The 13,583-nt window shown below is 36.0% G+C and overlaps 1 protein-coding gene across 1 annotated transcript in view; it reads right to left on the bottom strand.

The window, feature by feature from the left end:
- LOC124615395 (3-hydroxyisobutyrate dehydrogenase, mitochondrial) overlaps window positions 1-13,583 on the bottom strand; it is a 65,809-nt gene that overhangs the window by 28,468 nt on the left and 23,758 nt on the right. Inside the window, exons 4-5 of the mRNA XM_047143230.1 lie at window positions 8,125-8,246; window positions 5,026-5,236 (exon numbers count right to left, since the gene is read on the bottom strand). Of these exons, the coding sequence (XP_046999186.1) occupies window positions 5,026-5,236; window positions 8,125-8,246 (333 nt within the window). The remainder of the gene's footprint in view (window positions 1-5,025; window positions 5,237-8,124; window positions 8,247-13,583) is intronic.

The following is a 13,583-nucleotide window of genomic DNA, read 5'->3' on the forward strand; positions in this document are numbered from 1 at the left end:
TTTTGCATAATGTTATTCCAGTTGCTATGAGTTAATTTATTGATTATCATTTTTTATTCATAGTTCACTGTACTTATTTGAGTCTACATTTTGTCATTTGGAAATAGTGAGTGGAGATGCGGACACTAGAACATGGAGTGCTAAGTGTAGAAATTGGACCATTTGCAACACATATTCTTTTGTTTCAGTTCAATAGAGGAGTGACAGCAGTGGGAGCAGCCAAAACACTTGTGTCGTTAATGGGCCACTGGACAGAGCATGGCAAAAAAAATGTTTTGACATTAGTGACTCTGCAAGTTGTGGAAGACATTTAGGGTTTGATTAGGATTGTTTAAATGCATTAATCCACAATGATCCATGTCAGTGTACCTGAAAACTGGCAACTGTGATGAATTGTGATAATTCCACCACCATTTGACATTTGCATGCAATGGAGAAGGTTCAAAAATCAGGTGTATATATACTGCATACTCCAAGCCAAAATCATAAAAATCAGCAGATGGTTATATGTGCATCTCTGCTTGCTCACTGTCAACTGGCTCATGAACAACACTGACCATTTCTATCCTGTATTGTTACTGGTGAAGAAAAATGGTAACTTACAGAAAAGAAAGAAATGACTAAGCCCAAACAAAGAAGCAATTCCCCATACAAAGACAAGTGCACATCCACAAAAGATATGTTACGCATCTGGTGGAACAGCAACAGTGTGGTGCTCTATTAATTGCTTCCCTGAGGTGTAACCTCCATTGCTGAGATGTTTTGCAGACGAAATCCAAGAACAACAACCAGGAACATTGCATGAAGTGATACTATTCCATGATAATGCCCATTCCATGATAATGCCCACCCACATTCTGGTAGACAGCAAAAAATACAATAAAGGAGTTGAGTTGGGAAGTCATTCCACATCCAACTTATTCACCTGCTCTTGTGCCCTCCGCTTATCATCTTTTCCACTCTCTATTTAATAACCTTGAAGGGACTTCCTTTTTGGATGAAAATGTGTTCTGATCATGGCTTGACAAGTTCAACTTAAAACACCGTTATTTCTACAGTCACAGAATTGAAAAGTTACCCCAGCACTGGCAGACTGTCAGAAATAGTGAAGGAGAATATATTATTGATGACTAAAGTCTCTGTTATGTGTATCTGTTGTGTTTATTAAACTTATGGGAAAACACTATCCACCAACCCAATATCATAACAACAGATTTTTTAGCAAAGATGATGTTCTTTACAACAAATGCTCAAAATGCTGGTAGTCATTCATCAACAATACCTGTTTTATTTATTTATTTATTTTTTGTTCCGTAGATCCAGTTAGTGAGTCAATCACAAGGATATGGAACGTGTCAAATTGTACAGGTTTCAATTTAAACTTACAATAAATACAAGGGCAATTCAATGGCAAATTGTACATAGTTTAAGTAAGACATACTATAAATACAGTAACAAATACAATCTCAGCTAGATAACATAACAACCATTTGACAGAAAAAGGAGTTTCAAATAAAGGTTAAAGATAAGAGCACAAAGTTAAATCAGATATTAGGCCTACAAGAGTAAATACATGTACAGCCAATCTGTTGTTACAAAAAGTGTGCTAATGCCCAAATGCACAATAAAATCAATTGAACTACTTCTAGACACAATAAGTTTAGTGATGGTATACATTTTCTTTCAGGTATTCATCCACAGTATAATAAGATTTCTCTGTCAGGTAATCTTTGAGAACTCGTTTAAATTTTGGCAGTTCTGTATGAACACATTTGATATGTAGTGGTAGAGCATTGAACAGCTTAATGCTGGAGTAGTAAACTCCTTTTTGTACCAGAGTGAGACGTTTCATTTCTAAATGTAGATTGTTTTTGTTTCTGGTGTTATAACCATGGAATTTACTGTTGTCTTGGTAGATGGAATAATTTTTGCACACAAAGATCAGCAAGGAAAAAATATACTGTGAGGCAGTTGTTAGGATACCTATCTTCCAAAACAAGTGCCTGCAAGAGTGTCTTTGATGGACCCCACACATTATTCTGATTGCTTTTTTTTGGATGGTGAAAACTTTTTTTGCAAGTGGCTGGTTCCCCCAGAATGTTATAGCATATGACATCAATGAGTGGAAGTAGCCAAAGTAGGCAACCTTAATAGTGTCAAATTCAGCCACTGAAGAAATTACTCGTAGTGCAAATGTTGCCGAGCTAAGTTTTTTACATAGATGAAGAATGTGAACTGACCAATTACATTTACTGTCTATGTAAGCACCCAGGAATTTTGTGTCTTCAACTTTCTGTATTGGTTGATCTCTACATTTTATGTCAATTTCATCGGGATTACTTTGTGATGTATGGAACCTCATATAATGAGTTTTATCTGCATTGAGTGAGAGACCATTCGAGGAGAACCAATTTAAGATGTCATTAAAAACAGTATTTGTAGTTTTTTCAAGATCATGATCAATCAAATCGTCAATTAGAATTGTGGTATCATCGGCAAACAGGGTAAATTTGCTGTTTGTCTCAGAACAAAGAGGAAGATCATTAATAAAGATGAGGAAAAGCAGTGGGCCCAAAACGGAGCCTTGAGGCACACCACACGTTATCGTGCCCCAGTCAGACGAGGCAGGTTCTCCAGAAGAGCCATTTAGCGTTACAGTCTGCTTCTGATCCTGTAGATATGATTGTAGCCACAAGCCAACAGTACCACCTAAACCATAGTATTCTGCCTTTTTCCAAAGAATTTGCTGGTTTACACAGTCAAAGGCTTTCGTAAGATCACAAAAAATACCCACTGGAGACTTTTTTTTGTTAATGGCTTCCAAAACTTGGTTGCTGAAAGAGAATATTGCTTGTTCAGTACAAAGACCGGAACGAAAACCAAACTGATTTTTGCTTAAGATACTGTGGAAGTTGAGATGGTCTACAATCCTCCTGTGCATGAGTTTTTCTAGAATTTTCGAGAAGGTAGTTAATAGGGATATTGGGCGATAGTTTGTAACAATGCTTTTATCCCCTTTTTTAAAGAGAGGAATCACTACAGCCAACTTAAGTCTGTCAGGGGCAATCCCATCTTGTAGGGATGCATTGTATATGTTGCATAAGACGGGACTAACAAATTTATAACAGTGTTTCAGTATTTTACTAGAAATATTGTCCACACCAGCAGAATTCTTATTTTTTAATGATCTAATTACTCTTATGACCTCGCTTACAGTAACTGGAGATAAGGATAACTGTGGGATTCTGTTGCTAATAGCTTTCTGTAGGAGGGACAATGATTCTTCCATGGAACCATTACAGCCTGTCTTCTCTCCTGCTCTCAAAAAGGGGTTATTAAATATTTCTGCAACCAACTCAGGTTTCTTTATGATACTGTCCCCTGTTTTAATCTCTACCTGAGACATGTTCCCTGTTGTCCTGCCAGTTTCCCTCTTTATTACATTCCATATAGTTTTAATTTTATTTTCTGAGCTTTCAATTTCTGATTTTATGCACATACTTTTAGATTTATTTATAACCTTCTTGAGAATGCTACAGTAAAGTTTGTAGTGTTGTCGTTTCTTTGGATTATTACAAGTCCTGAGAAAACTGTATAACATCCTCTTTGTTCTACAAGATGTTATTATCCCTGTAGTGATCCAAGACTTCTTGGCATTGCCTATATGACTATTTCTAACTACTTTTTTGGGAAAGATGGACTCAAATACAGACATGAATTCATTTAAAAATGAATTGTACTTTTTGTTTACATCTGTTTCCCTATAAACTCGGCTCCAGTCTATCTCTTTTAGGCAAGGGACAATGATGTTACCAGCATGTTACAGCATATCAGTAGGTATGGTGAGAAATTGCTGTCAGATGATGTTTTCCAGCATTCTTAATGAGGTTGGACAATTGTGGTACACTTAAGACATCAGATAAACCCCAGAACCATTAATCACATGGATTGAGGTCCAAAGGCCTGGGAGACCAAGCATGACAGAAGTGGCATCTAAGTGCATGATCCTCACCAAGCGATGTGCACAACAGATCTTTCTCACGTGTAGCAATATGGGATGGAGCACCATCCTGCATAAAAGTCGTACCTTCCAGCAAGTGTTGATCAGACAGGCTGTGGATGGTGTGATTCTGTAGCATATTGGTTATCTCACACCTGTCACTCTGACAGTTTGAAAAGCAGCTTCCTGCCATCCAGTGTCATCTGTTGGCGAGTTTTTGCAGCCTTTTTGGTTTCAATATACACCATGTCATTTCAGTTGCAAGTGTCAAGTTTTATCTCTCTACCAACATTATTCAGTGAATTAGTTCATTTTGAAAGGTTAACGGACTTTTGGGTCATCCTATACAGTCTTTCTTGCTGAAGCCATTTGGAAATCAGATTTGAAAAATATTAGTTTATCAGATAATTTTTTTCTTTCATTTCACTTCCTTTATCTCACACAATATTCATATATTGAAAATATAATGTAACTGGATGGATAAAAGATATACTCACCAAACAGCAGAAGGAGAAAGCGTATATAAAAGGTAAGTAGATGTGCAAGCTTTCAGAGCTGGTGGCCCCTCCTTCTGGCAGAAGCACTGAAGGGAAAGGAAGAGAGATGATGGAAAAGGACTGGCGAGGTTTAGGAAATGGGAGAGAGTTTGGAAAAGTCATCCAGAATCCCAGGTCAGGGGATACTTTAATAAATAAATAATTTGCAACATAATTTGTTTACTTTTTATACTCTGTTTTCCTCATGTTTCTCAATGTGTGACAGTCAAAAGTACTTTCTTACTTATGAAGGTGACATGTTTCATATGTAATTCACTCAGAAGATACACAATGCTTATGCTTTTAAGTCTTTCTCCAACAACAATGCAGAATAAGTCCAGTTGGAAATGGAGATACATCGAGTTCGTAAAACAGAATAAAATCTATTTTTTATTTAACTGATAATCTGAGATTAGATGATGATTAATAGTGCTGCAGTAGATTACAGTTAAGAAAACAAAGTTTAAAGAAAATAGTGAAACCACTGACCTTATGCCAAGTTTCATTGCTTCTGCAGTGCCAATCATACTTATTGCCAGCAACATATTATTACACATTTTAACTGTTTGTCCTGAACCTGCAGGACCACAATGGACAGCACGTGAACCCATGTGCAACAGAAGATCTTTAACAGTTTCAAAATATTTGTCTGGGCCACCAACCATGAAAGTTAACTTTCCTTCTTTTGCTGCAACCACACCTATAATGAAGGATGTTTGATACTGTATGAAATAAATTGGATGATTTCACTAACAGGTAAGTTATATCTTACACACACATTAGGCACTGAAGGTAGTAGCAATTTCTTACAGTTACAGCCTGTAGATGAATAAAAACAGAGGAATCAGAATTAACACTGATGAAATATGCTTGCTTGAGAAACCCTTGAGTATTAGCAACAAGTTGATTTGTAGTGAATTGCAGACAAAGTGTGGTACAAAGTAATTTAGGAAAAATAATTGCAGAAAAATATTTCCTACAGAATCAAGGGACAAGAGGAGATTTGGCGTGTCACAAATACAACAGTAGAAAACACAGCCATGAATGTTGGAGAAAAGAGTCACAGATCCATGTTTGCTGATAGATTTCAGAGTAGTTTGTCAGCCACTCCTCATAAAGTCATCAAAAAAAGAGAAAAAGACACAACAAAGATACATATTTAAAAAAGACCACTTCAATTAGCAATTATGATAGCTCAAATATTAAATATGTATGAACCAGTAGTTTTCAAATACAGAGGTTCTGTACACTGAAAAAGATAACACAAGTTTAGATAAAATGAGGCTATTGAGAAATGAAATAGCAAAGCCCTACTGAACCCAGGGTCAAAGAAGAGATGCAGGTAATGAAGAAATGCACAATTTTAGCCGAACTGTCCTAGTTGATTACATGCATGCATTTATTCACAACTGCTTATGCAGCCAACATGTCTACTTCCATCTTCATACTACACCATGGTTGTAACAGTTTGAGCTATCTTACAAACTTGCTTTCATTAATTCACGCATTACATTTCGTATATCCTAACAGGAAGAGAATACACATGGATGAGGAATGAGATAATATTATAATAAGAAACTATTATTATACTTGTGTACTTCTTGTATTAATGGTCTTCAGCCCAAAGACTTTTTTGACATTGCTCTGCAGAAGTCTGTGCAAGTCTTTCATCTCTGCATAACTACTGCAACCAACAATCATTTGAATCTGCTTGTAGTCTTCAAGCCATGATCTCTGTCTGACAGATGTGAATATGACAATTTCATTAATTTAATAACTCACTGTTGCAAAATACTGACAAAATTTTTTATGTATGAATGAAAAAACTTGTAGAAATTGAACTTGGGTGAGATTAGTTGAAGATAGGTTACAGAAAGGTATATCTCTGTTTATAGCATTTGTAGTACAGAGAAAGCTTTTGACAATGTCAATTGGACTGCACTCTTTGAAATTTTTATGGTAGCAGGGGTAAAGTACATGGAGCGAAATATTATTTACATCTACTAAGGGAAACAGACTGCAGTTATGAGTATAATTACATGAAAAGGAAGCAGTAGTTAAAAAAAAGGAATAAGGCAGGGTTGTAGCCTATCCTCAGGCTTATTTAATCTTCACGCTGAGCAAGCGGTAAAGAAAATCAAGGAGAAATTTGGAAAGGAAATTGAAGTTCACAGAGAATAAATAAACACTTTGCATTTTGCTGATGACACTGTAATTCTAGTAGAGACAGAAAAGAAAAGTTGAATAGAATGGACAGTGTCTTGAAAAGAGATTATAAGATGAACATCAATAAATGTAAAATGAGGGTAATAGAATATAGTTGAATTAATCAGATGATGCTGAGGGAAATAGATAGGAAATGAGACACTAATGGTAGTAGAGACTTTTGCTATTTGGAGATCAAAATAACTTATGATGGCTAATGTAGAGAGGATATAAAATGCACATTGGCAGTGGTATGAAAAACATTTATGAAAAATAAAACTCTCTTAACATGGAATATAAAATTGAGTATCAGGAAATCTTTCCTGAAGATATTTGCCTGGAATGTAATCCTGTAAAGAAAAGAAATGTGGACCATATATAATTTGGAGAAGAAAAGCATATAAGCTTTCCAAATGTTATGCAACAGAATAATGCTAAAGACTAGGTGGGTATATCAAAAAACTAATGAGGAGGTAGAGAAAAGAAATTTATAAGGCAATTTGACTAAAGAAGGATTTGGTTGACAGGTAACATCCTGAGGCATTAAGGAATTGTCAATTTGGTGAGGGATGGAAGAGTGTATGTACTATCTCTCTCTCCCCCTCTGTGTGTGTATGTGTGTGTGTGTGTGTGTGTGTGTGTGTGAAAGGGGGGCAGCAAAAGGGGAGGGGGGGGGGGGGGGTTAAAACTGCAAATGAAGACCAAGGCTTGAATATAGTTAGAAGGCTCAAATTGATATAGGTTATAATAGTTTTGCAGAGATGAAATGATTTGCACAAGAGAGATCAGTATTGACTGTTACATCAAAATGGTCTTTGGACTGAAGGTAGCAATAACAACAGATACATATCAGACCTTAGAAGATACAGTAAACAGGGGCGTAAATTAAAAAGATGTTTCTGGATAGTAGAACATTGGTTGTGTTAAACATATCTCTGAGTGAAAATTGTTTCTATTGCATATTTGGTTAAAATATTTAATGGACTCTTCAGTGTAATTCAGGCAAGAATTCACTTCCATGGATGCTCAAAGCACTTTATTAAGAACAGATATACGAGGTGAATCTTGTACAAACAGGATCAAGGACAAAACATAGACAAGTCAATAACGGGGGTACTTCTGCTGTTAGTTTAGTGTGTCTCTTGCTCTGCATGTTGAGCATATCCATAATACATTCACACACGCACTGTAGCAAATATCCACTAATTTAGGAGAGTTACAAAAGTAATTAATAGGATTTGATCTCTTTGTGTGTGTTCTGCACTGCCACTGTTATCTATTAAACAACTATAGCTTTACAAGTATCAAATTACGTGTCAAATTTGTAAAACAGGAAGAAACAGAGAAATGTGAAGTTTGTACATGACACACAAAGCTGCTTACCTCCAGATACTGGGGCATCAAACTGCAAACAGCCTCTTTTTGTAGCTTCCTCAGACAGCTCTACAGATAAATCTCTGTCAATGGTGCTGCAGTCTATCAGAAATGTGTCTCTGCTGACAGATCTGAATAAGATGTTAAAAAATACAAGCATTAGTAAGAAGTTAATTATCATCATGAACTGAAGAAAATGTGTCTTCCATTGCTAGCCTATGCTTTTGTAGTCCTTTGTTCAATCCTACATGATGGCTGTTTCCCTTCATCCTATTGCCAGTAGGTTATTTTATTCATGCCCATGAATCAATGAGACTAAGTTATAGAACAAGACAATACAGATACAGGCTACAGAATGTTGATTAGGAGATAAAAGCAACTGATTTGCAATACTGTATACATATGATTGCTACAGTATAGTGAAAGGCTCTAAATTATTGTGAAGAACTCTCATGCAGAATAAAACAACTGTGCTACAAGGAAGTCTTTCAATTAGTATTTACAAATCTGAACCTTATAAATTTTTAATTTTGATGATAACCTATTGGAACAAAATTTACAGAATACTGTGATAGTTTTTGTAGACTAATTAGAAAAATTTTATCCATATGCCAATGTTTTGTTCATCTGATTTTTCATCAAGCAACAGCTGCAATTCCTTTTGAAATCTATATTAACAACCAAAGATCTCATGAGGGAATGTATAACAAACTGAAATGGCACAATTACAATCCGATGACACTTTAACAGCAATTTCCAGAATGTGCACAAACTGATGCAACAGATTGTTCTGATATTTCTTATGTGTGCTATAAATATCTTTTTTTATGCAGGAGTTGTCCCAGTGTATGATACAATAGACCAAAAATATACAAAAGAAACGAGCTTTCATACTTGACTGTTAGTAACAACCCTCCATCTACCTTCAGTTCTATAAATTTGGAATATTTAAATTAACTTATTATTTTACAATCTTCATATACTTAAGTTGTTAAGGTCTTTCACCTCAACATCATAATTTCTGTTGTGCAGTGCCATCTTGTGAGTTGTTCCTTCACCATAACTTTACAAACATACTTCAATAGTGCCCCAAATGCAAAAAAGCATTAATGGTATTACAGCTCTGCAGCGGCTCAGGACCATATTTACAAAAGCCTAGTGACAAAATCTGAAACAAACTTGTAAACTAACATGTTGTAGTGGAACAACTCTCTACCCAAATACACCATAACAGTTTAGTGATCACTGTTGTGTAATGGGCTCCGAGGCAGGCTGATCTGAGAAAGTCATAGCCTTTCCTTTCTCAAGTTGAATCTTAAAATGAGAGCTTTTCTCTCTGATATCTCCTCCACACCACCCATTGTCATCTTCTGACATCCTCTTAATCTCCATAGCTTCCTTTCAAAACATATGGCATTCCCATACCATTATCTCTATCCCGAGGTCCCCTGCTGTAAAATTCACCCTTTGTACTCACCATCCATCACTTGTTCCACCTACATCACTGATAAGCCTTACAATATCATCAGTAGATCAGCTTACAAAACCTTGCACACTGTTTACATTTGACCCATGTCCACTGCCCACTGCCAATTCTGTAGCATCCAAGTAATTTTTTTTTTTTAATTTTATAATTTTATTTAAAAACCAAAGCAGAAATTTTGTTAACTTGTTTTTTGATGTGGTGACATTTTAAAACAATCTTATTATAATCAAAAATGTTTTCATAAATCGATTGTGTTAACGATAAATATTTACTGTTTTTAATATAACTGATCTGTAACATCTCTGTTCGTCAATCCATATCTGACAAATGCACAGTTTTGTACAGTGTTGTGTTTTGTATCTAGAAGTCAGTTGGAAGACAGAATTGTGAAATGATTTTGATGGAGTTTAGTTGCAAGTATTGTTGAAAATTTTAATGAAGACTAAGCTTGTTATCTGAGTCTGGAATATCCGACTAACATGATATATGAAAAGGATAGATTGCTATTCACCATAATGATGACTCATTGAGTTGCAGACAGGTATAATGAAAATACTGTTACAAACTGAGCTTTCGGCCAAAGCCTTCTTCAGAAATGAAAGGAGAACACATACATATTCACACAAGCAGGCACACACCACACTGACCCTCCCACAACCTGTACCCTGTTATTCCTCCCCCTTCCCTGCCCCACTCAGGATCGGTGCTTTTATTCAGTGCAATAGTTGCAGTCTGGCCCGAGCAGCTGGAGATAGCAGTCATGTGTGCACGAGGTGTGCCTGCTTGTGCAAATGTGGTCTGTTTTCCTTTCTTTTCCGAAGAACAGGTTCACCAGAAACTCAGTGTGTAACATGGCCAAAAGCTCAGCGTGTAACAGTCTTTTCATTGTGCCTGTCTGCAACTCAACATGCTGTCTTTACAGTGACTGGCAACCTATCCTTCTCATAATTGTTGATATTCCAACCTGAACTTTCCATTGTTTAATATGATAAATGAAAATATAACACTGAACTCAAAAAACGTGAAGAAGCTGTTTAGCAATAGGCTATAAAAATTGAATGACTGCAACAACATTAATCAGATAAGTATTAAAAAAGATTATAATGTGCTGAACATTTGCATTATTGGAATATAACACACTTCAAACTGTTAATATTTCATACTTATGAAAGAATTAATAAGCTACACTTTCTAACATATTCTTGCATTATCAAACCCTCCTGGATATAACCCCCATTAACATACAATGCCCCCCCCCCCCCCCTCCCAACTCTCTTTCTTTGTTTGTTCCCCATCCCCTACTCCATCCCTACCAAAAAAAAAAGCCCTTTCTCCTTCTAATTCTACATCCATCATTACTTATTCTGTCATCACATCTGTACTGAAATGCACTACTCTCTCTCTCTCACTCTCTCTCTCTCTCTCTCTCTCTCTCTCTCTCTCTCTCTCTCTCTCTCTCTCTCTCTGACACCTTTTAATCATACGCATCCTATCCCTCTTTCCTCCCCAATGTATAGTTCTAAAAGCTAGGACAGTTTCTTAAGGTTTCATATCTGTCTATCAGCAGTACTGACTTTTGCCTCCTGAAGGTTAAGTACAGGCATGCTAGTCTGTTACATAATTTAATACTATTTTTACTTTCCTAAAGAAATGCCATTAGTCTCTATTGAAGTGAGATTTCAATTAAAAATGTTAAGGAAATGAGCACTGATTACCACTGTTCCATGATTAGACTGAAACACTTGCCTGTGAAGTCTCACATCAAAGAAAAACAGAAAAATTATTGTTAAAGTTGTTATTTAATAAGCTTTCATGCATTATTTCATTTATTATCAGCATGACATTAAATTTTGTGATTAGGTCTAAATAGCTCTTCTATTATTATTATTATTATTATTATTATTATTAAGGAGAATGATATGAAGACACAAATAGTACATTCAAAGCTGAGAATTAAAGGTTTAGCATTGTATGAATAGTTTCTCAAGGTACACATGCATGCATCTCACATCTGCAAACTATGTGGAATGGAGAACAGACTGTAAGAGGAGTCAAACATTTCTAGCTGTACACAACTGTTACTGTATGGACTGGTTAGAGCAGCTTAAGATAGATTCGACAAATCTGAGAACATAATTTCAATAAAATTAGCAGAAATATCTACACTAGTTCAAGCTTTTTTTTTTGCTACAGCTGCAAGTTACAATTTCAAGCAAAAGCAAAGGCTGTTTAAAGATCCTTACCACTGAAAATGCTTCTGAAATATATTTCTGTCGAGCAATCTGAAATAAGCACACAAAAATTTGTAGTTATTGGAGCACAACTTCAAGATCAAAATTATCATGTTTCTCTCTTTAGAAAACAAGGTTTCAGAGCTTCTTTTTTTTTTTTTTTTTTTTTTTTTTTTTTTTTTTTTTTTTTTTTTTTTTTTTTTTTTTTTTACACAAATTTGGTTTGAGTGTACATGTCTTGACCCATTGCATTTGAGATTATTCCCCTTGCATGCCATATTCTTTGGTTGGTTCAGGTCAGGTAACAAGGAAATTCTCTTGAAGATGTAAGTCAATTACAGTGTTTAGTTGGTACTGGAGAAAAAGTGTCTTTAGATAATGATTTAATAGTGTCTTTGTTGCATCTACCAGCACATTCAGTGCACTTTTGGGCAACCATCTCTGAGTCGTTACTCTGAATCCTCAAATCAGGAAATTTGCAATTTATACATACTGTATTACCTAAAACATCACCAGAAGGCTGAATTTTCAGAAATCTGCCAAGAGATGCTTACTTGCTGTTATTTTCTAAGCTAAAAATCAGTATATGCCAGTTTAATTGAGGACAAGACGGGACTGTAACATCATGAGTACAAGATAAATAAATATTCTATGGATATCTGCCTGGTGCAAACCCTTGTGATTTTATACTTCTTCAATGGTTTGTATATCAATTTTGCTGCCTATTTAATCAAATAACTTCTCAATTGGCTTCATGGGACTGAGTGGAACTGTTACAGATCTTTACATATAAAGAAATCCAAGGTGGTAACTAGGAATAAGACTGGGACCTCTGTCTCTGTAGTGAGACTCACTAAATCATGGAGGTGATTCTCACAGATCAAACATCACTCACGTATGTGAATATTCCACAGTGAAAGTTACTGAACAGAACTGGAGAAAGTAAGAAATGCAGGCAAAAGAACAAAGTAAGACCAACACCACAGAATAGCAAGTCACTATATGTCATCTTAAACTTCTCAAAAGAATCCCACAGCAGTGGTCAAAGGTTGGCACCTATGAGATCTGCCTCACCACAACAGTGTGCCTGTTCATCCAATGATCAAATCAGACTTGCAAAACAAGTTACAACAATCTTCACCATCAGCTGAAACCTACCATAATATCCCTTTTATCCCACTCAGAAATTAAAGAAGACTCACAGATGAACATAGTTTTAATTTCTTCAAAGAGTCTATGTCAATTACGAAATGTTGTTGACCAACCTTCGCATTACACTGAGGTGACAAAAGTCACTGGATACCTCATAATATCGTGTCGTACTTCCTTTTGCCAAGCATAGTACAAAAACTCAATGTGGATGGACTCAGCAAGTCATTGAAAATGCAGGCCTTACCAACTAAAAGTGGGACTCATCTGACAGGTCAAAAATTACCAGTCATCTAGGGTCCAACTGATATGATATTGAGCCGAGGGAGGCACTGCAGGTTATGTCATGCTTTTATCAAAGGCACTCATGTCAGCCATCAGCTGCCATAGCCCATTAATGCCAAATTTCACCACACTGCCCTAATGGATGCATTCGTCACATGTCCCACATTGATTTCTATGGTTATTTCACACAGGGTTGCTTATCTGTTAGCACTGACAACTCTACACAAACACCACTGCTCTCAGTCATTAAGTGCAGGCTGTTGGACGCTGTGTTGTCTGTGGTGAGAGACAATGCCTGAAGTGCAGTATTCTCCTTG

The sequence above is a fragment of the Schistocerca americana genome, chromosome 1, assembly GCF_021461395.2.
Source record: "Schistocerca americana isolate TAMUIC-IGC-003095 chromosome 1, iqSchAmer2.1, whole genome shotgun sequence".
Classification (NCBI taxonomy): domain Eukaryota; kingdom Metazoa; phylum Arthropoda; class Insecta; order Orthoptera; family Acrididae; genus Schistocerca; species Schistocerca americana.